Source organism: Chaetomium fimeti (genome assembly GCF_033439085.1).
Source record: "Chaetomium fimeti strain CBS 168.71 chromosome Unknown B0H64scaffold_5, whole genome shotgun sequence".
NCBI lineage: Eukaryota > Fungi > Ascomycota > Sordariomycetes > Sordariales > Chaetomiaceae > Chaetomium > Chaetomium fimeti.
In genome coordinates, this window is record NW_026944333.1 from 1,112,676 (window position 1) to 1,134,890 (window position 22,215).

The window sequence follows — 22,215 nt, forward strand, 5'->3', positions numbered from 1 at the left end:
GACGGGGGTGGAGGGGACTACTGCCAATGGTGGCATAAATAAGTTGTGCTTTTGGGGCTGTGAGCGGTTGGATCATTGTGTTTTGGGGTGGTGAATTTGTTTAAAGGGGGGGTGGGGAAGGTATCGTGCTTTCGTAGCATTAGATATAGAAAGGCTTGCGGCGCAGAAATGCAGGCATCGATAATGATTGTATATGGGAGCTTCTTTCAGGTGTTAAGTACACAGAATGGCCGAGGAGTTGCCTTCAATATACCTGTTTGTCTTTCCGAAAAAGAAAATGGTGTAACCAGCGCTTGCTTGCCAAGGCGGCCCGGCGTTTGCAGCACAGAGTCTTTCTTCCTCGTGGGTGTCCACGAGCCAGAAAAACACAAAACAACGCCGTTGGTGCACTTGTATGTCCCTAAACATCTTGCACGCTGCCTGCGAGGAATCCTTGACACCAATCTGCTAAGCCTCAAACCATTCAAGTTCAGCTTTGGATATTTTGGCATCTTGGTTATTACTTGACTCGCAGCACAGCCTCGGCCAACAACTTTGCCCTGACTCCTGCTCGTCGTTTGCAAGATGGACCGCACGGGGCAGTCGCCCAGAGATAAGCACGTTGAGGTGATGAGACACCAAACCGGGTGTCCCAAACCGAGGGCTGTAACACTCCTAATAGTACCTAATCTTTTATCCTCTTTCACCTCGAAGTCCATAGTAACATCTCTAACAAGCCACATCCTAGAAACACGCCGGAAACATACGAGGAGCCTGCGACGAGTTTCTCGGGAATATCAAATGGGACTTCAGTCTACCCCGAATACCAGCTCCTCAGAGCCTCACCAGCCACATTCCGCAGTCACGGCGGCTGGAACCTGACACCTGGGACGGCCAACTCTCCCATCACCGGGACGCCCAACTCTGCCATCACTGGGACACCCCCGCCAACGGGGACGATGATACCGGCTTCCATGTTCGACACCTGATCGGGGCGATCCAGAATGGCGAGACTTGCCGCGTTGTCCGAACATACCTGACCCATTTTGCTGAGGCATTAGGGCTAGAAGCCATAAAGAATGGTCTGAATGGCGTTGTCGACGGTTACCCAGCTGTCTTCTTCGTCGTTGAGACGGGCAACGCGGACATGGTAAAAGTATGGATCAGTTATGCCGGAACCGCAGATCACACCTACTGCAAAGTGCCTCTCCTCGGCTTTGCGATCGCACTCTGCGACTCCTATCGGACCGACATGCCCATGGTCGTCAAGACCTTGCTCAGCTCAGGCTACCCGGCGGATGTCATCCCACGGGCGTTCTACTCGCCCCTCCAACGAGATCTCCCCCATGATGGCCCTCCAGAGACCGAGCTTCAGGATTTCCACAAGGGCAAGACGGCGTGGTGCGTCCCTAACATTCGAGTCCGACTTGCCAAGGCGCTGAATCTCAGCTTCACCGTGCGATACGACCTCGATCTCGCATCCCGGGACCAGCCACCCTCAGGCGCAAACAAGAAACTTGCCCAAGTCCATAAAGCCTCGGAGCTGTTTGGGATGCGTTACTTCATCGTTGGATAAACCCCAGCGTACAGGCTTCTCCTGGACCGCTTCCTCGCGTAAGTTCCGCCCGCTGACCGCTTTGCCACTGCTGCACCACAAGCTCGTTCTGACACCTACCTACCTACCTAGGCACTTGTCCATGCCCACTAGCCGACCCCTCGTTCTTCTTTTCGCCGGCCCCAGTGGTCATGGCAAAACCGAAGTGGCTCGGAATCTGGGCTGGCTGCTCGGCATGGACCTCCAAACCGTTGATTGCACGCACCTCAAGGCCGAGACGGACTTGTTCGGTCCCTGGCCTCCATTTGAAGGGTGGGACGAGGATTCCGCTGTGAACAACTACCTCGTCAGCCATAGCGGCAAGCGCTGTGTGGTTTTCATGGACGAGTTCGAGAAGACCAAGGACGAGGTCCGCCGAGCTCTTCTCCTTCCCTTCGAAAGTGGTTTGTACAAGTCCATCTGCCTATCGCCACAAGGCTGGAGGCTAACTCAACAGCAGGAGAATACCGGGACCGCCGCGTTCGCGCTGGCGACAACTCGGCCAATTGCTCAAAGACTATCTGGATCCTTGCTACGAATGCCTTTGATCAGACGATCCAGAGCTTTTGTTACAGCCACCAGGACGATCTATTCAAAGACGCCGGCACCAAGCAGCACGAAGAAAAGGTCCACAAGCTGGCAAGGCAGCTCTCGGGGCGAATCCAAAAGGAGTCCATCACTGTGCTCGGCGTAAGTAGCTCCTCATTCGCATCCCATCACCACCTTCAGTTCCATGTCACTACCTTCACCCGACCCGACCTTCACTAACACCCCCCTCCCCCCAACCAGGCCCCCCTCACCGGCCGCATATCAGGCTTCATCCCCTTCCTCCCATTCTCACCCCTCGAACGAGCCGCCGTCGCAGACAAGCACCTCGCCGACTTCGGGCGCCAGCTCGCCCGGCCGATCAACACCAGCGAGGAGCCTGCGCGGTACTGTCCGGTGGGCAACGTGCACCTACAAATCAAGCGCGGCTACACCGTCAACAAGGCCCTCGTCGAGCGCGGCTATGTCAAGGAGCTCGGCGCCCGCAGCATCATTAATGCGATCGATTCCGAGATCCGCATGCCGCTGATTGGGAAGTATCTCGCCGCGAGGGAGGAGGTGCGCGAGGATCAGCCGGCGGTGGGGTTTTTGGTTGGGGTGGATGGGGAGACGGGGGATGTGGAGGTTTCTGAGTGTGAGGTGGGTGAGTGAGGTGGGATGGGATGTGCAGTGGCGGGCTTGCAGCTTGTTGTTTGACCTCCTGCTGTTGCTGTCTTGTATTGTCTTATCACCCGTGTCCATCCCCGGCCAGTGCAGATCAGGGACACTCCAGATACATAGGTCGTGACGCAATAGCAGGGATTGTGTTGAGCCCTGCCGTAATGGTGACCGTGAAACACTAAATGTCTGGGGTCACGAGTGAAACCACGGACATCAAAGCGGCTTGCGTCCAAGAACTTGATCATCTGTTCCCCGGTGATTTCGTCGAATCCGGCTTTTTCATCTTCAATTCATCAAATTTGACCTCGAGCGCTTGCTGCTAGCCTGTCGCTCACATTTCATCATGATGCAATCTCTCCCTTCACCCAGGTACCAGGAGCTCCGAACGAATGACGAGGCGGTGAACACCGCGAGGAATGACGCGGCTAGGGATAAAGATGAACCATTTCCGGGTTTTGAGGACGAAGAAAGGGCGTGGAGCGATATCACGGCGAGGGATCCGGCCATGGCAGAGAGGAGGGTTTCAAGAAGGCGGCGCATTTGGTTGACTGTGATATCGATGCGCTCGCTTTTGGATACAATCTTATTGCTTGTTATCCTGGGGCTGGTACTGGACCGCGAGTGGCAGAAACCATCCTGTTTCGAGGTTGGGGGTGACATTACGGGGTTCGCTCCGAAGAGTAAGGTTTGAACCGATTCTTCTCGCGGCTGTTGTTACTGACGACTTCGCAGTGTCGCAACAAATCACGTCCTTTGCGCCGGATCCCATGTTCATCCCGGAAAACGGGTCCGAGTTCTTTACGGAGGCAGTTCGGTCGAGATGGTTGAGTATTGTGCCGAGTACGTCTAGTTCCGCTCGAGTTGCTTTCATGGTTCGCGTGTATGACATTAATTACACCAGTGACTAACAAAGATGCAATGCAGAGGGACTAGGCTACCTCCAAATCAACAACACCGGTCCCTACAACAACCTTCCCACCCCTTTGGAGTTGTACCCGAATTCAACCTTTACCACCTCTGTTACGCACCAGCTCCACTGCCTGCACTCGATCGTCGGGATAGTGGCGGCCTATACCTCCAACGAACTCGACAAGTTGCCAGAAGCGGGTGCATGGCATATCAGCCACTGCTTCGACTACCTGCGACAGAGCATCATGTGCTGCGGTGACATGGCTCTAGAGGGCCAACATACCACATTCCCACCCGGGTTCACGGGAAGTGATGGGTGGGATGCGAAACATGTCTGTAGGGATTATAACCAGGTGTTGGCACATTTGGAAGAGAATAGGGCCGACGATGAGAGGTGGATATAAATGCGTGGCTACTTCACTTAGGTAGGTAATTACTCGAGAGGGTCAGTATAGGCGGCGTTATGTGTATCACTATTGTAGCTCATGGGCCCGGGGTGGGAGTTTTCTGCCTTTCTATCTCATACTCAATTTTGTAGCCCCTAGCTCTGTCGTTCGGTTTTGGGCTGACGAGCGGCCATATTTTCACATTAGCTAGAAGCTGGCGCGGAGCTTGGCCGGTTCAGCAGTGAATGGCCATTTGAACAAATTCCTGAGGACAACCATCTCTCCGTCCTTGGGGAAGACAACCGAACCAATGCCCGTCACGGCGCCGTCCACGCCATTGTTGCCACTGACGTACTCGGGGGGGATGAAGGTGTACCGCTCAGATGGGACCGCGTCAAAGGCGGTGTTCGTAACCACGCGGGAGAGGTCGATGGTCCGAATCCATAGGCGGTGGTCTAAATATACGATTCGGCTTCCGTAGAACCCTAGAAATGTCTTCATTGCTAGAGCCGGGACAGAAAGGATTTCAGGGAATGTGAGTATTCCACCCTCCGTCTCGTCCTCCATGTAGGTTGCCCCGTAAACTAAAAGCCTTGGGACGTGTGAATCATGGCCTGCTGCCTCGAGCAGAATCGCGATATATTTCTGCTGCTTGTCAACCTCAATCTTGTCGATCGGTTGTTCCAGCCCCTTTCCGCTGCTTGTAGGATGCCATTTGCGGTCGCGCCAATCGTCAAGAGAAGCAGGCTTATCGAATATTCGGATGTCGACTTCGCAAGCACGCGCCCCAAGTAGGAGAGTTGAATCCGGCGTTTGACAAAGCCATGCCCACGCGCGGTGGTCGTCACCGGTGTGTGCCGGTATGGGATATTCCTGCCCCGTTCGGAGATCGACCGTCATCGATCGGCGGGCCTGCAAAACCAACAGCCAGGATTCCCTGGGGTGAAGTAGGAGCTTTTGTATCGTTTGGTTGCCTTCCGCAACTTTCTCGAACTGTTTTCCGGCAGAAGACCAAATGCCGGGTAGCGACTTGCCCAGGCTGTGCACTTCAATTTTGTTGGTAGCATCAGAGCTTGCTATCATGAAGGGGTTCCACGAGATGCTGGTGACGAAGGTGTACCGGCGGTGCGAGTAAAGTGTGGAAACCATGTGGCCCGTTTCCCAATCGTATGAAACGACAGAGCCATCATCCATCCCGGCGAAAATACATCCCGCGTCTGGTGGTCCGTGTATTGTCATAATATCATTGACCTCACGATGTCGACCCACCGCCGGGGCGGGCGGCGGAGCCAATTCACCGAACCTATCTTGATCGTGGATGCTCCTGTGGACGAGAACAGCAGGCTCCCATATCTTCGTTTTCGTGTCCCTGATGTCGTACAAGTGCAGCCCATCCCCGCTGAAAGCCAATGTCCTGACCTCGTAGTCTGTAGATTTGATGCAGTAGAGCAACGTGAGACTTTCAAAATCCCAAAGTTTGATCGTGCCACGGCCATCGCCGCTCGCTAGCGTCCTTCCGTCTGCGGTCGCTGCGAGTGTCAGGGAGTCAGCGGACAGCGATTTCACCTCTCGATCCCCGCCGGCCCAAGTATCAAAAATTGCAAGCTCTCCGTCCTGGTATGACACCGCCAAGAGCTCGATAGCTCGGTTTGGATTGAAGAGCACCCGTGAGGCGGACATGATGGGGACGTTTGGCTTGTCTCGGGCCAAGTGACAGGTAGTGATCATGGTATCGGCTTCTATGCTCCATATTTCGGGTGGACGGCCTCGGCGTGCAACGGTAAGGAGCTCGGTCCTGGGGCATATGTCGGCGCTGATCACAATCTGCCAGGAACCTTCCTTGGGCTTCAGGTTCAGGTCTTGTGCATTCTCATCTTCATCATGCCGATTCCTCGTTCCGTCGTTTACCTCGAGTGTGATGATGGTATTGTGCTTGTTGGCTACTACCAACCACTGGTCTCCCTCCGTGAAAGCGATGGCCGACAACGGGTCTCCATGAGGGATAGACCAAAGGAGCTCCCCGGTGACCGACCACATCTTAAGGTGTCGATAACCACCGGATGCTACTAGATGAGAAGAATTGCTGAATTTCAAGATCTTGACCGGTTCTCCGTGATTCAAAGAGGAAATCACCTGGTAGGTTGACTGCTGGTACAGTCTAACAACTCCAGATTTGAAGCCAATCGCAAACAACCCGTCGCAACTTGCTAATGACATTGCTCGGGATTGCCGATGGTCCATGAAACAGATGCAGTCATCCCAAGAAGCGTTGCTGAGCCCGCTGAGCCGCCATCCTCTGTTGATCGGTGCGAATTGTTTGTGTATTCTTGAATTGGCGGGACATAACGACGGTAGAAGAAAGTACACCGCCGGAGGGTCCTGAAGAATGTTGTCGCCAAACTTCAAGGCAATCCGTGAGAGATCCGTTCGCCACTCATCGACGTTGCGAAAACTCTCCTCGAGTGGCAAGGGTGCCGGTTTCCGTCGTTCCAGGAACCCCTGAATGTTTTTGCATGCTCGGGTGATATGGTAGAGATCCTGTCTTTCCCTTGCGATGTACTCGACCCAGGATAGGACATTTCTTCCGAGGAATTTGTCCACCAACAGGAGCAGCTCATCCGAGGAGGACGAAGACGCAACAAGGTGTTCCGAGAAGTAAGTGCAGGCATAGTCCACGAAGACAGACCTGGGGACTCTCTTTGAGAGTAACGCCGGGTGCCTAGGAGGTCGCATCTCGTCGCTGGTGAGGTACTTCAGGCACACGGTCGCCAAATGTTCGTTTGTGGCGCCTTGATCGACACGAAAGTCCAAATTCGAAGTTTCTCCAAGCAAGAACTCACGAGCGGTTGCGTGTATCATCTGAACCCTGCCATTGTTGATTTGCAACAGCTGCCCACATAGCTCCTCGACGGCCCGTTCCATGCTGAGAACCTTGGAACCTAGGTCATAGTCCAGGATCGCATGTAACTCGGTTGTGCTCAGTGGACGAACGCCGCAAACAGTCCATTCGAGTATGGCCTTGATGATTCTGACCTGTCGCCGGTTCTTTCCCATGGATTCGAGAATGCGGCCATAGAGCGGAGTCATGCCGGTAGGCAATTCGCTGAGAACCGTCTCAATCTCTTCTTCGCCGAACACGCCTCTGAGTGCATCAAGGGCCAATTCAGCCCAGAGAAAAGCGCCGTTTGACATGTCCACCAACTTGTCCGTCAAGGCAGGCCTACGTTCCGGGTCTACCGGAAGTTCGGCCGAGTTGTTCTCCACAAATTGCTTGATGTCCGCTTTAGTCTGCTCCCTCGTGATGTGGTGGCGGTAAACAGGAGACTGCGAACGCGTTACATGCTTTTCCAAGTCCGGAAGCCGCCGAGAGCTGAAGAATATCCGAATGGAAAAGTTGGAGGCGAGCGTTTGCAGCAAGAGTAACAACCTCTCCGAGTCGACACACTCATCAAGTCCGTCAATCACCCAGTACTGAGTTGTTGAGATCGGTACCTGAAAAATGCCATTGGCAAAGAGTTTTTGCCAGATCGCCCTCTCGTCGTCTTTGTCGAGACGAACACCGGCTTTTTGAATCGCGAAAAGAGTCTCTCGAACAGGCGGGTGTAGGAGAGCCAGCTGGAACGCTAAAGCACGAAGAAGGCTGCTGGTTGTTTGCCGAGCTTCTTGGCCATGCCGGAAGAAATAGTAACAGGTAACAACACCTTGTCCCCGGAGATGTCGTATGACGTGTGTTGTGAGGACGGACTTTCCTACACCTGCCTGGCCGGTGAGCCAGTGATATACAGGAAGCTCACTTTCCAGAGCCTGCCAGTCCTTGAATGAATCCAAGCTAGTTAACCAGTGGCATGATCCCTTCGTTTTCTTTGACTCGATGGTATTGAGGTCATCTTCAGAACTGTGTGTTGTTTGCAAAAAGTTGCCAAGGACAGTCATTTGTAACTTGATTTCATCTGCTCGCTGCTTGAGGGCTTGAAGAAGAGTTAACCGTGAGCTCAGCCTGTTCTGTAAGGGATTCCTGTGTCTTACCGTCACCAAGCAAACTCTGGGCGGCATGAACTAGGCAATTTCGGATTAAGACATAGTTTGGGTGAGAAGGACTGTCGAATTTGCAGATGTTCCTATGGTCCGCATTTACAGGGTGAGTGATTTCGTTCTTGTGCCCTACACAGGTTGCGTTGTTTTAGCCAAGCAAGAAGATGACCTGGCACGGTCCCTAGCCCAAGTACGTACCAATGACCGCCGAGCTCTTCTCTACGACCATGCCGTAATTGACGCCGATTCTTGTCTTGATCGTTTCGTAAAAGGACCAAGTGCGCAGATCCTCTACGTATGGTTCGAACTCGTCGTTGATGAGGGTTATCGCAGCAGAATCACGGGCGATGTCTGCAACATATTGCTTCGGGCTGAGAATAGTGCTTGCCCGCAAGATACTATTCAGAAGATTTGCGTAATCGCTCCCGTGATGAGGAGTTGCTAAAAAGAACATGCAACGAATTCGTCCAGCTAGTTCACGGGTCCGATCACTCTGCCGTGCCAGAATGTAGGCCTAGGGCCATGTTAGAATCAATATCAGTAGTACCTATTGACGAAGTTCCTTTGACTTTAACGAGACAAGGGGGTACCTTTTTAATGACCAAACCGCCCATAGAATGCCCAACAAGGAGGATGGGTGTCTGCCGTATCGTTAGCTTTTCCCAGGAAGCAGCGGATAAAGGCTTGTGGGTTCAGAACCTCTTTCCCGTTCACGAGCACGGGAGAAGTCCACATCTCGCCGAGAAGCGCCCGGCCGAAGTCTTGCAAATCCAGAGAAGTGTCCGTGGTATTTCCCCAATCACTGTTGTAACCAAACGAATGGATTCGAGCGTCTTGAAGATGCGTTTCTCGAGGCAGCCAAGCCTCCGGCCAAAAGAGCTGCAAGTCTTCAGAACTACACCATGTCTTGACTGATCCGCCCCGTAGGCCATGGACAAAGATCACATCAATAAGGGGGTTGGGCGGTGAGTGCAGCACGCGTAGACCCAAGGGACCCCACGTGTCTTGGGGCTCTGCCGGCCCAGTCTTCTTCCGGCTGAAGCTGAAGCTCTTCAAACCTCTCCGGATGAAAGAAGAACCCAGAGGCGGGGCTGGTAGTTCGGCGTGAGGTGGGAGCTCCGATGAGGCGTCGGCCGTTTGTCCAGGATTCACCGGCGACCGGCTGGCGTCCTGGATGTTTACTTTGTGTTAATTTACCCTCGCTTCAGTACCAGACCAGCAGTCCTAAAGGGGAGCAAGACGCACTTGAAACGCCATGTTAAGTGGGAGCCTCGTTCGATATTGAGATCGTCCGACGTCGGCAAACTTTAGCGGAGGAAGAGAACGTCGCTTAGAGGTACTTGCGTCTGCATAGTTCCCCTCCCAACTGGCCCAGTAGCCTGTAAGGCTTCACGATTTGTTTTGGCTCGCTGTCAGCCCCCCGCATGGATGAATCGGGAGCTGGTTGTGACTTGTGGGGTCGGCTGCAACTCTGGCGGCCAGCTGCATGCAGAGTTCGGAGCGCGATTTATATCTTCCAGCTGGCATGAGGTTTGGGCCCGCATACATTAATCGGCAACTCTTTCTCGCTATTCATGATACTATCCCAGTTACCTAGGTACTTACATATCTCGATATTGAAAGCCTACAAACTTGCTAAATAGAGGTAGGTATGTACACCGTACCGTCAGCAGACCTGGCTTAAGTACCTATGCGTCAGCGTCACTGAATTCGTGGCTCCTAAACTTTGCGATAGTGAAGGGTAGGTACCGAAAGAGCGACCGCATCGATGCTAACCTAATGTTCTCGGATGTTGGACAGGCGTTGGCATGCGTAGGAGGGATACTTCCTGGTTTTGAAGCGCGTATGAAGGCAGGAGGACAAAAGAAAAGTCACTTCAACCGTGGGCATGCCGTTTGTTGTTTTAATGATCAACTGGTTGTTTTTCATGCTCTGTCTAGGTCACACGCATGTGCCCCATCTTCCATGGTTCCAGGCCAGTTTCAAGCCTTGCATAGGTGCTCTTCAACGACCTTAAAACAACAAGACACTACGCTTAACACTGCGTTTATCGCCAGCTGGCTCGCCCTCGGTGCAGTTCCCAAACTCAGGCTGGCAACCAGTCTCCGCAGAGCAATGATCCACCGTGGTACCACAATAACCGCTACCCGTCCCAGTCAGCAACAAACCCCAGTCCACTGTAGAAGAACAGAGCAATACTTACGACGCACTACAGCAGCTCGTCACCGTGGCATTCCCCGGGCAGCGGTACCCTTCTGTGCCCGCCTCGGTGGTGCCGCAGGTGCCGTCGATGGAGACGCTCTCGCCGGGCACGGGCTCGTGGCAGGCGTCGGTCGAGTTGGAGAAGTCGGGCTGGCACTGGGCCGTGGTCAGGCAGAAGGCGTCTGTGGAGCCGCAGTAGCCGTGCTGCGAGCAGCAGGCCGCCTCGCCGGGGCACGTGTAGCCCGAGTTCTCCTCGCCGCACGTGTTGTCGGGCGAGACCTCGCGCCGTGCCAGGGCGGGCGGGTGTGGGTGCACGGCGGCGGCGAGGGCGCCGAGCGGGAGGAGGAGGAGGGTGGCTAGGTGGGGGAGCATTTTTGTTGGGCGTGTGGGTTACTAGGGGTTGGGTTGTGGCAGGACTTGGGTGGTGATCCGGGTGGTTGCCGTGGAGGGATTCTCTGATCGCCAAGGTTCGGGATCACCACGTTTTTGTATCATAACCATGGCCGGTTATGGCCGAACGAACTGCCGGAAAGGAGCCAATTCAATATGGACGGTGACGCGGCGTACCGGAGTTTGCAAAATCAAATATTGTTGGAGGCTCTTCCGCTCCAGACGGATGAGCGAGATCTATATTTACCCGCGCTTGTGGATTGCGATCTGCTCTCATCGCTCCAAGTTCGTGAAAGGCGGTCCATTATAGCTGCAGGTAATATAAATCCGAGTTCTCCGCTGTTTATCGATCTGGGATCTGGGTCGTACAGATCATATGGGTGTATATTAGCCGCAACGGGTCCGGGCGTTGATTCAAATGCAACAGTTCACTGCATGGATCCTAGGAAGCTGGCAATTGGTGCCCCGTGTAGTTTCGTTTTATTATCAAGTTCAACTATCAGAACCAGCGAAAGGAATGGCCGAGGTGGATTGGATTCGTCAAAACCATATGGTTGACTGTTTCACCCTTGTCTTCAATGTTGTGGGAGACGACAGCACAGAACAGAAAAGCAGTTGGGAAACTTACAACAACACTGCCTACCTGATTTGGGGGGGTAGCTTCCTGGTCCCATGGAGAGTACTTTAGTAAAGCTAAAGAACTTGGCTGCCTTTTGTCCTTCACATTTATCTCCACCCGAGAAACGGACTGTGATTTCCATGGCTATGTCCAACTACGCCCCTATTCAATCTCAGCTTCTCCTTTGCAACCCCATATCCAAGGATATCACCGGGGACCCGGGGGTTGGGCCCTTCGACGCGCGCAACATTCCGATACGTCCGGGAGGTACATACCTACCTAAGGTACCTAGGTAGGCTCGTAGACTTATTCCCAGAACAGCATGTCGTGCGTTATCTCCGATTATTCACTTGGGCTGGTGTGCCACCAAAGACAAATATCAGGTCACTTTCTTTTTCCAAGCAGGCACCAATGTCTATCTCCAAGAGGGAGAAGTCCCGCGAGTTTTAGACCTCTTCCCAAGTGGGGGTTCACATCCCAGAATGGCTTCAATTTTCAGAAGCTGACATCCGCCTTGAAAGTACCGAATACCCGTATGTATTGTGCCTCGCTATGCCGTACGCCGCAGCCGGTCCGAGCCTCGGCAACCTAAGTAAGCGACTCAATAAGTAGGTACGCATACTAGTATTTGTCAGAACGAGAGCTGCCTGAAATCTGTGTTACGGCCATTTTCGCTTGTCGAAACACAACGATTTCATGTCCACTCCACGCACCCACCACAGCGAGGCACATTGCCGATCTCACCATCGCCGTCGTCCCATCCCAACACCAAGTATGTTCACAAGCATTTACAAGCCCGGGTTAAGCACTGTAATAAGTCGAGTCGTGTAAATGTCGTATCTGTTAATATTGAACCCTGCCATGCTAAAAGAACCACCGTTCCTCACGTGGATAGGGGACTGCACAAGCGGTGACTTTGTTGCCCCTGAAATTAACCAGCTAGGTAGGTACTACAAGCTACCGTATTTTCAAGTTCTCCCTGGAATGCAACAATACCCCCCCAGCCGAAGCTGAGCAACAGCTACAGCTACAACCCCCCCTCCTTTTTCTTTTTTTCTGTGGCCAACCCCAGGGAGTGGAAGTGCTCCAGGCGTCTCCCAGTCCCTCGGGCCTCCCCACCCAAACTCGGCCACCCATTGATTTCATGTTGTCACCATCGCTGCCTGTAGGCTGCACGACCAAGACCATTGTTGCTGCCAAGGTTACCTTACGCACCTAAACATAGGTAGTTGCCCCCTGCATTTTCCCGCCACGGTACCTTACCTGTCGCGACCAGCGTCCCGCTCCCGGACGGCATACACCACCTTTGGGGAACGGGTCGCGGTCGACTTGAGGTACGGCGCCTGGGTGATTGTTTTGAGTGGTGTTGGGGTTGCGGATGGCGGAGCTGGAACCGGGAGTTGGGCTACGTTCCTCATCGGCTTGTGCGCGAGATGGGCGCGCAGGTTTTGCTCGAAGATTTGGATCATGTTATCGTTGTACTAGATATGGGGGGTTAGGAAGTTTGCCACTTTGAGTGCCGAGAGAAAGGGGAAGAGCAAACCTTATTGTGCATGGCCGCGATGTGTGGCGTGATGATGACGTTTGGTAAATCCCACAGCGGTGACCTGGCATTCAGGGGCTCCTCGCTCACGACATCCAGGGCGGCGCCTCCCAGATGTCCGTTTTGGAGATATTCCGCCAAGGCCTGCTCGTCTAGTAGAGGCCCGCGTGCGATATTGACGATGATGGCGTTCCGGGGGAGCGACTCCAGCTCCTGCCTGCTGATGAGGCCAGCCGTTTCGGGAGTCAGCGGAGCAGCAAGGATGAGGACGTCCTGGTTGCGGAGGAACGCACGCAGAGCGTCCTTGCCATCGGCCCTCAGGAGTTTGACCTCGCTCAACCGTGACCCGGGCGTTGCCGAGGATTGGGGGAGGCCTTTCGGGTTCATGGCGGTGACCTTGCTTCCCAGCGCAAGAAAACGCTCCGCCACTTGCTGGCCGATGGATCCAAAACCTAGGATACCTACGGATAGTTGGCTGACAGTTCGGTATCCCATCAGTGGTTGGGGCGCCCATTGGTGCTTGGCTTGGTTTTGTAGTGCCGTGGGAATGTTCCGGCTCAGGATCATCGTGTTCATCAACGCGAACTCGGCCAGGGCAGCGGAGCCGGAACCCGTACTCGATGTCACTCGGAGGTCGGGGCGGTGGTTGTATGGGCTGTTGTTGAGGAGGTCCAGCCCCGAAGACGCGAGGTGAATCCATTCAAGCCGCGGGAGGGCGTATTCGTTCGGTGGTAGCTCGATGGTCGAGAGAAAGATGGTTGTCTTATCAAGCACGTACTTGGGTATTGATGGCCATTCATCGGTATAATAACAATAAATCTCGAGTCCCGGGAAATCCCTCTTGAGATGATCCAGCTCGTCAGTAACACCGATGCGAAACCCTGTGCGTCTTCGGGTGGTCAAGATAACGGGATAGTTTGGCTCCCACTGCCTAGCCGGCGACACGTTGGGTGGGAGAGTCTTGGTGGTCTTCCATTCCTCGACGTGGTCCCGCCAATGGTCGGACAGCGCGGTGATATCGGTCTCCCATTGGCGTTGGGGGCCGGGACACACCGGGCAGCGGATTGGTTTCGTTTGCCAGTCACGTCGGTAAGCCTCCGTATCCACCGACATCCTTCCGGTCCGTTCTACTTCTTCAATGACATGATCCAACGAGATGAACATGTTTGAGAAGGGCACCTTCCAGTGTCTAGGGTTGAACATTTTGTCAGTGCTGAGTGACCAGTCCTGCACATGGCAGTGAAGCGGAAATAAGCTGGGTATGGTGTGAAAGCCGCTCATGAACAGTGGGAGTCTGCTGGGATCCTCGGTTATCATACGGTTGATTTCGACCTGGGACTGATGTCGGAATCGATATAGTAAAGGCAAGTGTTCGGTCGTCAAGTTGGCGATTTCCTTGATTGAGGTATCCCGTGGCATAAGGATGATATGGTCAGGGGACTGGGGGATGATCCCGTTAGCCATTGTCTCCTCCCTGTTTCTCTCTGGTGGAAGATGGGGGCTTTACCTTGGCGTTGGCGTCATCTACGACAACCATCTCGTGGTCAAAGTACCGCACATTGCCATGCTGTGCCGGATTATCGCACATGTCGTACAAGGGAGAGTCTTCCTGGTTACCGGCGTATTCCCTCGAGTCCCGGGGGTCCACCCGGACAGCACTTTCCGTCAAACTTGGTACGTGGGATTGGGCCATTTTGGATTCAGTGAGTTTCGTTCTACGACAGTTGCCATTGTGGGCTCTTGGTGTTGATTAAGTATCAGTACAGCCAGCCGAGAGGCAGATAGACGGGAGGCCAAAAGCTTCTCCGCCTCCGGCTTGATCGGCGTGAAAATGACCGTGAAACTATGGGGTCTGATGGTCGCCGCACCCGGCTGGAAGGAAGTCGAGGCCTTTTTATCGTTCCCTATCTTAGACGTCGTTTCAGAGGTTGAAACACAACTTGATGTGGACAGCCAAATTTGAGGGCAGGGGGGGATGGATGCGTGGGAAAGGGGGATGTGTGTGTGTGGAATATTTACGCGTTTCACGGCTTACACAGGTAATTACAGAAGAGGCAGTCTGCTAGGCAGGGGTCAAGTGCCGCATTGGGGCCTTTCTCTTGCCCCATCGGGTGAGTGAAGGTCTCTGGAAAGGTCACCACACATTGGCATGCCTGTTTCTGTCCTCGGTGCGTCTTTCTTGGTCGTCTCAAGCTCCTCCCCCGCCTCCCACGTGTCTACGGACGTATAACCCGAAGAGGCACTCCTTTTTCTTGGGCTGACATAAATGTTTGGCCAGCCCTCCTCACGGATTACTAACGTCAGTCTGTCTTTTTGTCCCCTTGTGGATACGGCCAAGGGGGTGTGCGGCGAGGTGCGGAGGCTCATGTTGTGAACGCCGCTTCCTCCTTGTCGCAAACTGATTTGGAAGGCCAACTGACTGGCCCTCTGCCAAGCGTCCCAAGCAGCTTGCACCCAATTTTGGACATCCACGCCAACTATCCACCCTGGCCGAAACGTGGCAGCCAAACCAAGTGTTTTGCCTAACTTTCAATTCATATCTGCCAACGCGGCAATACCGGAGAAAAAGTTAAGACCTCGTGGGACTTTCTCTTGGGTCCGGCCCCGAGAAAAGCGACCACCACGCCGTGGCCGTGACCCAATACGCGTCCGGCGCTGTTAATAAAAGACAAAAATCATGCTGACGGCGGGATTGCGGAGACAGAACGCTGAGTTGTAGGGCTGAAATGAGACGGAATGATGGAACTACGGCTCATTGAGCATTACCAATACAACTAACCGTTAAGCAAACTGGAAACCAGACGGATTTGGTTTTGGACCGTTGGTTGTTCGCTCTTGATCATGAAGGCGTAGCTCTTTACTCCACCACCATGTTCAATCAAGAGGTACCTTGGGCACCGAGGTATGCTACGACGCCGCCATTTATGATTCTGACTTATTCGCTGGGGCGGCAATTTCTCCATCCTCCGTCATCCGCAACCGCCTGAGAGGCCATTCGGCAAGAAGGGCTAAGGAAACGAGCGAGGCGATGCATAAATAAAGCATAACCCTCATCTGTTGACTGTATCCCATGGCATAGACCTGCCTCACCTGTATTTGTAGCTCCAACGGTAGGCCCAGGATGCTCTGGGAGGACTCAAGAAGCGCGGCTTGCTGCCCTGGGGAGAGTAATTCTGAAGTTTCACGCGCAACGTGATTGCTTAACAAAGCGGAGCAAATCGCTAGCCCGATCGTGCCACCGAGGACTCGTATTTGGGTTGCAGCACCCATCGTGACAGCTGGCCAAAGTCAGCAAGAATACGATTATACAAGTGCGGCAGTGACCGCTGTGAAAGGGGATCTGGTTTCTCACGCATGTCTTTCTGTGTCACCACCAACGGCACCATCATCAACACGGTGCTGAGATTGAGACCGAACCCACAACCCATAATAACTTGGTATCCGTATTGGAACGACGGCACCTCAAGGTTGAAAGAATCGAGCGAGCTGAACAAGCCGACCCCAAGAGTTTGGAGACCACAACCACCAAGAAGGACATAGAGCGGAGGAAGCCTCAGCTTTGACAGTAGCAAGCTCGCCAGGATTGTCGCAATGGGAGAGGAAAGTAGAAGCGGCAGCATGCGGATGCCAGCATCCACGGCACCTGTTCCATTAACGACTTGGAATCGTTGAGGGATCGTGATAATCGCCGCCATAAAGGGGAACCCTGTCAGGAACGCGTTTCTACCAAGGTAAATTAGCAAACAGGACACGTCGCAAAGAATCCGTCTCTGCCACTCACAGAAGTAAGCCCAGAACAAACCTATTGCAAGCAAGCCTCCATGGAAACATGGGCTCGCAACTGGTCGTTTTCCTGGACAGGCCCCTCTCCCACCCAATGAACACGATCCAGAAAATGCCGGAAAGCACGAAACACACGATGATGGGCGCACTGCCCCATGGGTACTCCACACCGGCCTGCTCCAAGGCGAAGACAAGCAGCACGGAGGCCGCCAGGGAGGAGAATGCTCCGAGATAATCTATCCGTTTCCAGGCCTTCTCCGAAACAAGCGTGCTGAGAAAGCGGGCGGGGCCGGGGTACGGGAAACTGAAAGGGATCGAGATACTAAGAAGGGTAATGGCCAGGGCCCCACCAGGGCCGCTGTAGGAGCGGGCATGTTAGCACGGCACCTAATCACGACCGCACTTGGGGGACGCACTTGAGCCAGAAGACCCATCTCCAGGTGGTGTGGTCGGAGATGGCTCCGCCGAGCAGCGGGCCCAGTACGCTAGAGATGGCAAACACGGAGGAGATGATGGCGATGTAGGTCGGGTACTTCGCCGGTGGGACCATGAGGGGCGTCATGACGGTGACAAGGGAGTAAATGCCGGAACCACCCATGCCTTGGAACGCTCGGAAGACAATACTGCAACTGTGAGTAAGGATTGTTACAACATGTATAGCTAGTGGTAGTTCGTACAGCTGTAACATGGTGCTGGAGGCACCGCATGCCAGCGAAAACACGGTGAATAATGCTATGGCACAGAGGAGCAATAGTTTGGTGCCGAAGATATCGCTGAGCTTGGCATAAATGACGAGGAAACCTGTACAGGGTAGCACATCCGTGTTAGTTCCCAGCTTGTGGATTCCGCTTCAAGCATGCTATGGTAAGTCTGACCAGTGTAAGTCAGGAAGTATGCCGTGACCACCCAGCCGGCTTGCCCAAACCCCTGAAGGTCGTTGGCCATGGAGACCAATGACGTGCTGACGATGGTGGTTTCTAGTGTGGAAAGGAGCATGCTGATACAAAGGCTTAATTTGGAAGGATCAGGAATGTTTGGTCAGCGGCTCTATCAGACGGAGGTAAGCTGGAAGGAGGAGGAGAGTTGTGTCAGAGTGCTTACCCGGCCGTGAGTGCATGCAACCTCCACCCCATTGGATAAACTTTCGGCTGGGTCTGGCCCCCATCATTGTCGTCCGGTCTGATTAACTCCGGGTCAGCGACGGCCGCTGTTTCGGTTTTTGAGGTGGTCGCCATTCCGGTGTTTGATCCGTCGTGAGAATTAATAGACGGTTGTCAGATATCAGCGGTCTTTTAAAATTCAGAATTCGTGAAAGGTGACAGCTGTCATTAATTACCAACGGCCATGGTTCGCCAACAGCGGCCCCCGATTACGACGTTGTGTGGCTGAGCACTCGATGTAATTTCATTTTCCGATACCAAAGCCGTCTCCGCTGCGACGCTGAGTGAATCAACCCCCCCCCCTCGACGGGAAATACATCCCAACTTTGATGTTGACAGGTAAAAATGAATTATTACATCTGGGCCCATTGTTGCACTCATTGCCATCCTCCTCGAGCCCCATCTTCACCCAGGATCCCAACCCCGGCCGTCCCTCCCTTCCTCAATTTCCCCCTCCCTGCCAAACAACCCCCCAAAGCCACTCGGCCACCTCCCGCTGATACGCAACCGTCTTCATCTCGGCATCCATCCTCGCCACCTCATCCCCCCACAGATACTTATTCCTCCACGCGACCGAATCAAACCCATGCACCACATCCGGCACCAACAACCACCTCGTACTCCCCCCCCCTCCCGCCCCGCCCCAATCCTCACACCACGCAAACCTGCCCCCATCCCCGGCCCGCTCATCATCCAAACAACCCCTCCACACCGCAACCCCCTCCCTACCCACCCTCTCCCCAGCGCCCGGCACAACCCTCCCTCCCCACCGACACGCCGCCACCCAGCTCTCCATGGCCAGACAATCCAACTCCGCCGCCACCACAAAGACGTGCGGCGGCAGGTCCCCGCGCGCCGCCCACCCGGGCGACACCAGCGCGTCGGCCGCGTCGTGCCCGTAGGGGATGTAGCTCCACGCGCCCGACGGCAGCAGCACGCGCGCCATCCAGTCGAGCGCGGGGCCCCAGCCGCGCGGGCCGCGGAGGGTGGGCTTGTAGGGGCGGGTGGCCAGTTTTTGGTGCGGCGGGGTGGTGAAGTCGAGGATGCCCGTTATGGAGATGATGGCGGTGGGTGGGGGGTTGGAGCGGGGTGCTGCTGGGTAGGGGTTGGGGTGGTGGTTGGGGTGGTTGGGGTGGCTGGGTGCGGAGGGGGGTGGGTTGGGGTCGGTGCCGGAACGCACCGAGGGGAGTTGCGAGAGGGCGAGGGCCAGGTTGGCGCCCGCGTCGAAGCCGGCCAGGGCCACGCGCATGCGGTCGATGGGGAGGGACTCGTCGTTGAGGATGGCGTGGTAGAGCGCTTCGGTGTCGAGGAGGGGGGCGGGGAAGGCGGCCCAGGGCGCTTTGGCGTAGTTGAGGGCGATGACGAGGACCGTGTAGGAGTCGGCGAAAGTGCGGTTCCAGGGGTCGTCGTCCGCCGGCGTGCCGACGGTGAAAGCGCCGCCGTGGATGGTGAGGAGCGTAGGGAGCAGCGCTGGAGAGGTGAGGTCGTGGTGACAGGGGAAGAAGATACTGTTTCCGTGGTAAGTACTTTACTCGGTCTAACGATACCAACAGCGACGTCTTTGTGGAGTCAGGACGAGACTGGCTTACCGTATTGGAAGACGCGGTCGTATGGGGTAAGCTTTGACGATGTCGGGGCGACTCGGAGCAGGATAGTACATGTCGCGCAACCCTCTGTACACTCCCACCGGCACGTTCAACCCTTGGATCATACTCACGGACGCCGCGTGGAGGGCTCTTTCTATTACCGACGGCGCGTCCCACTCATGGCGCCGTACCTCGTTCCGGGCCGTGTACTGCTCCCTTCCCCTGCTCCTGCTCGGGCTCTGTGGCGGTCGAATGCCCTGATCCCCGGCAAAGTAGGCTGTTGAGGGCGAGGGTGGAATATCGACGACCCAGTCTCTGCCGCCGGACTCGCGTAGTCGAGGAAAGGGGTAGGACTCCAAACCAGCGCCGTCGGGATTCCTCGGCTCCGCAGGTAGCTGTCCTCGAGGCACCTGTTGCAGTGGGTTCCCCTCAAAGCGTTCTTGACTCAAGGTATGGATGTCCACGTAGTTGGATGGCCGGTCGGGGAGTGGGAAGTCAGGTTGGTATGAGTTAATGCGCCATACATTGTGATACCTGGACTCCATTTCCGGTCCAGGAACGGCTTGGTCGAGTGGCGCATCCGCTTGCCTGACTGGCCCTTGTGACACGGCAGTATGGGCCTGGGGCGCGTTGTGTTGCGGTGATTCGTCGTACAACAGATCTGAAGGCAGATGGTACCGTGGGTGAAGTTGGGTGACGGTTCCATCATCCATGCGAACCGGGGATCGAGAGGTCTCTGGTTGATATACTGCCATGTATCCAACAGACCTGCTTGGCAAAGGACCCTCCGCTTCCAAAGGATAAGACCTGGCTTGGCTTCTCCCACGCAAACTATTTCCCTCTCGTTCAGGGGTTGCCTCTGGGGTCAGAGGCATAATCATGGTCGTGGGATTCGATTTTCGTGGTGGCGTTGCAGGTGCAGTGCTTTCACTAAGGCCTTCATTTCCCTCCGTTGGTTTCTTTGTTGTTGGCATGCGGTGGTGGATATTTCTCGTCGATGAAGACAGCTTCGGTGTCGTCTCCGGCGTTGGCGGCATCGCCGTTTCTCCAGAATGGTAAACCGGGGTTTGCGGTCGCTCACTTTCCATGTTGGCGATCTCTGGAAGGTCTCCCCTTGCCACAAGCCCGCCATGAGCCCCATCACTGGTGTGCATATGGCCCGGCGACGCAATTTGTAGCCCTACTTCTACCGTTTTGGCCGGTAGAACTGCTTCAACTACAGTTGTGCTCACTTCTTCCTGCCCTTTGTTAGGTCTGGACCCGTCCTCTGTACAGCTGTCGGGATTGCTCTCCATCCCGAATTGCCCCGTGGCCAGCGTTCCATCCCCGGGCGTGGCCTCCTGCGGCCTGAAAGCACTGAAAGCCAAGGCCAAGTCGGGAACTTCAGGGACCACGCTGATCCGATGTTTTGATCCAGCGTCTCCCCCCCTACTCTTGCTTCTACTCTTGCTTTGGCTGCGGCTCCGTGCTTCCCAGACAGCGATCCGTTCCCGGGTACTGGCGCTACTCTCTCTTTGGGCAGACAGCGACGTGGGCAACCCATTGTGGCTCGGGATCGTTCTCCTCGCATTGTCACCGCCGCTTTGTCTCGTTCGTCCTCGTTCTTGTTCACTCTCGAGCTCAACATGTTGTAGGTGCTGAAGAGCGTCTGCGAGGTCAACGGGAGGATGATCGTGCAGTGTCGAATTGTAACCCACGGCTGGGTGGATAGTGGCGTCAACGCTATTTTTCCGCGACGAGGAGCGAGGGACAGAGACCGTAGAGAAACGTCGTGGGGTGGGTTCATAGTTCGGCATCGCGGCGGGAGCGTGTTATTTGCTAGAGGTTCGTGTTTTGAGAAACCATGTGAGCATTGCAGGAGCAATTGGATTTTGGAGCAACAGTTGGAGGGAGACGCCATGATCGACAAGTAGGACTCTGCATTGAAAGCTTCGAGTTGCAGCCGCTCGCGGCTGAACACTGCTGTCGCACGCTCCGGGTCGGGGGTTCGCATAACTTCGGGTGTTTCAAAGTGACGGGGTGAGCACGGGGCACAGCTTCAGAGCTGGTGCTGTTCCAAGAATTGATGATGCCGCGTTTTCTGAGTAAGAGAAATGGTCTGTTGGAAAACGGATGGTGTGTGGGATTCCCTGGAGAGTCACAGGCAACTTGGAATCCAGAATACTATGTCCGTCGATGGCTATAACTAATAGTACTAAACGCTCGATAGGTATGTGCTATCAACAACATTCGAGATCATTCTACTCTCTTCCGGGAGCCAGGCGTCGCTGTTAATGCACAACTCCTCTCTTCTTCCTCCGATCCGGTTCCCGCCGTCTTCTTTTTGACAGACGCAGCGACCGTGTATTCAGAAACCCCGCCCCAAAGCTTTCCTCTTGGCCGACGTCAAGCCCGGCTACGCGCATGGTGGTGGGAATAGTTCCGAAATCACGGCGTTGATCGGTTGCGTATGGCAGCCTGGGCATCGACAATACTATTTCACGACTTGTTAACCTCTACTGGTACCAAGCAGTCCATGGCTCAAGTTTCGTACACTTACCTTTACTGCTCCTGGTAGGTCGCTCGCTGTGCCTTCATGCTCCACACACTTGATCATTGCTTCTTTGCTCACTGGCTCCTGTGCATTAAGAGCCACCTGTGCTATACACTGGCTTGAATTCATGATATCGTGGCATGCAAGCTCGGTATCGGGGCACTGGCTGCCTTCCGCAGCAACGGCGCCATGAATCCCCAGCAAAACGGTCAGAAGAGTTGTAGCGCCGCGCATTGTGTTGAGGTGAAATACGTGGGCTACTATTCTCTAATATGTTGACGGTTTACATCAAC

The 22,215-nt window shown here is 54.7% G+C and overlaps 7 protein-coding genes across 7 annotated transcripts; 2 read left to right on the forward strand and 5 right to left on the reverse strand.

Moving 5' to 3' along the window:
- Positions 1-379: 379 nt before the first annotated feature.
- On the forward strand, positions 380-2,773 carry B0H64DRAFT_475654 (P-loop containing nucleoside triphosphate hydrolase protein; the record flags this gene model as incomplete). The annotated part of the gene is made up of 6 exons (XM_062808113.1): positions 380-660; positions 728-1,524; positions 1,570-1,593; positions 1,667-1,977; positions 2,034-2,263; positions 2,363-2,773. Exons 1-6 carry the CDS (start codon positions 565-567, stop codon positions 2,768-2,770), a joined length of 1,866 nt encoding a protein of 621 aa, XP_062657652.1. The 5' UTR covers positions 380-564.
- A 565-nt stretch (positions 2,774-3,338) lies between these two features.
- On the forward strand, positions 3,339-4,092 carry B0H64DRAFT_325267 (uncharacterized protein; the record flags this gene model as incomplete). Its single annotated transcript, XM_062800693.1, has 3 exons — positions 3,339-3,459; positions 3,512-3,619; positions 3,704-4,092. 3 exons carry the CDS (start codon positions 3,339-3,341, stop codon positions 4,090-4,092), a joined length of 618 nt encoding a protein of 205 aa, XP_062657653.1.
- Positions 4,093-4,103: 11 nt separating this feature from the next.
- Positions 4,104-9,530, reverse strand: B0H64DRAFT_399777 (uncharacterized protein). The gene is made up of 6 exons (XM_062804027.1): positions 9,352-9,530; positions 8,806-9,276; positions 8,697-8,747; positions 8,305-8,620; positions 8,101-8,235; positions 4,104-8,042 (listed from the first exon to the last, which is right to left on the reverse strand). Exons 1-6 carry the CDS (start codon positions 9,361-9,363, stop codon positions 4,282-4,284), a joined length of 4,746 nt encoding a protein of 1,581 aa, XP_062657654.1. The 5' UTR covers positions 9,364-9,530; the 3' UTR covers positions 4,104-4,281.
- A 775-nt stretch (positions 9,531-10,305) lies between these two features.
- On the reverse strand, positions 10,306-10,680 carry B0H64DRAFT_325604 (carbohydrate-binding module family 18 protein; the record flags this gene model as incomplete). Its single annotated transcript, XM_062800705.1, has 1 exon — positions 10,306-10,680. One exon carries the CDS (start codon positions 10,678-10,680, stop codon positions 10,306-10,308), a length of 375 nt encoding a protein of 124 aa, XP_062657655.1.
- Positions 10,681-12,375: 1,695 nt separating this feature from the next.
- Positions 12,376-14,589, reverse strand: B0H64DRAFT_361413 (D-isomer specific 2-hydroxyacid dehydrogenase). Its single transcript, XM_062801731.1, has 3 exons — positions 14,368-14,589; positions 12,861-14,300; positions 12,376-12,798 (listed from the first exon to the last, which is right to left on the reverse strand). The coding sequence occupies exons 1-3, from the start codon at positions 14,551-14,553 to the stop codon at positions 12,577-12,579; spliced, it is 1,848 nt and encodes a 615-aa protein (XP_062657656.1). The 5' UTR covers positions 14,554-14,589; the 3' UTR covers positions 12,376-12,576.
- A 1,193-nt stretch (positions 14,590-15,782) lies between these two features.
- B0H64DRAFT_462670 (major facilitator superfamily transporter) lies at positions 15,783-17,942 on the reverse strand (the record flags this gene model as incomplete). Its single annotated transcript, XM_062807564.1, has 7 exons — positions 17,745-17,942; positions 17,519-17,652; positions 17,321-17,444; positions 17,060-17,266; positions 16,642-17,001; positions 16,213-16,583; positions 15,783-16,138 (listed from the first exon to the last, which is right to left on the reverse strand). Exons 1-7 carry the CDS (start codon positions 17,876-17,878, stop codon positions 15,783-15,785), a joined length of 1,686 nt encoding a protein of 561 aa, XP_062657657.1. The 5' UTR covers positions 17,879-17,942.
- Positions 17,943-18,008: 66 nt separating this feature from the next.
- B0H64DRAFT_425088 (uncharacterized protein) lies at positions 18,009-21,185 on the reverse strand (the record flags this gene model as incomplete). Its single annotated transcript, XM_062805671.1, has 5 exons — positions 18,009-18,452; positions 18,537-18,939; positions 18,984-19,311; positions 19,393-20,465; positions 20,598-21,185. 5 exons carry the CDS (start codon positions 21,183-21,185, stop codon positions 18,382-18,384), a joined length of 2,463 nt encoding a protein of 820 aa, XP_062657658.1. The 3' UTR covers positions 18,009-18,381.
- Between the last annotated feature and the right edge of the window lie 1,030 nt (positions 21,186-22,215).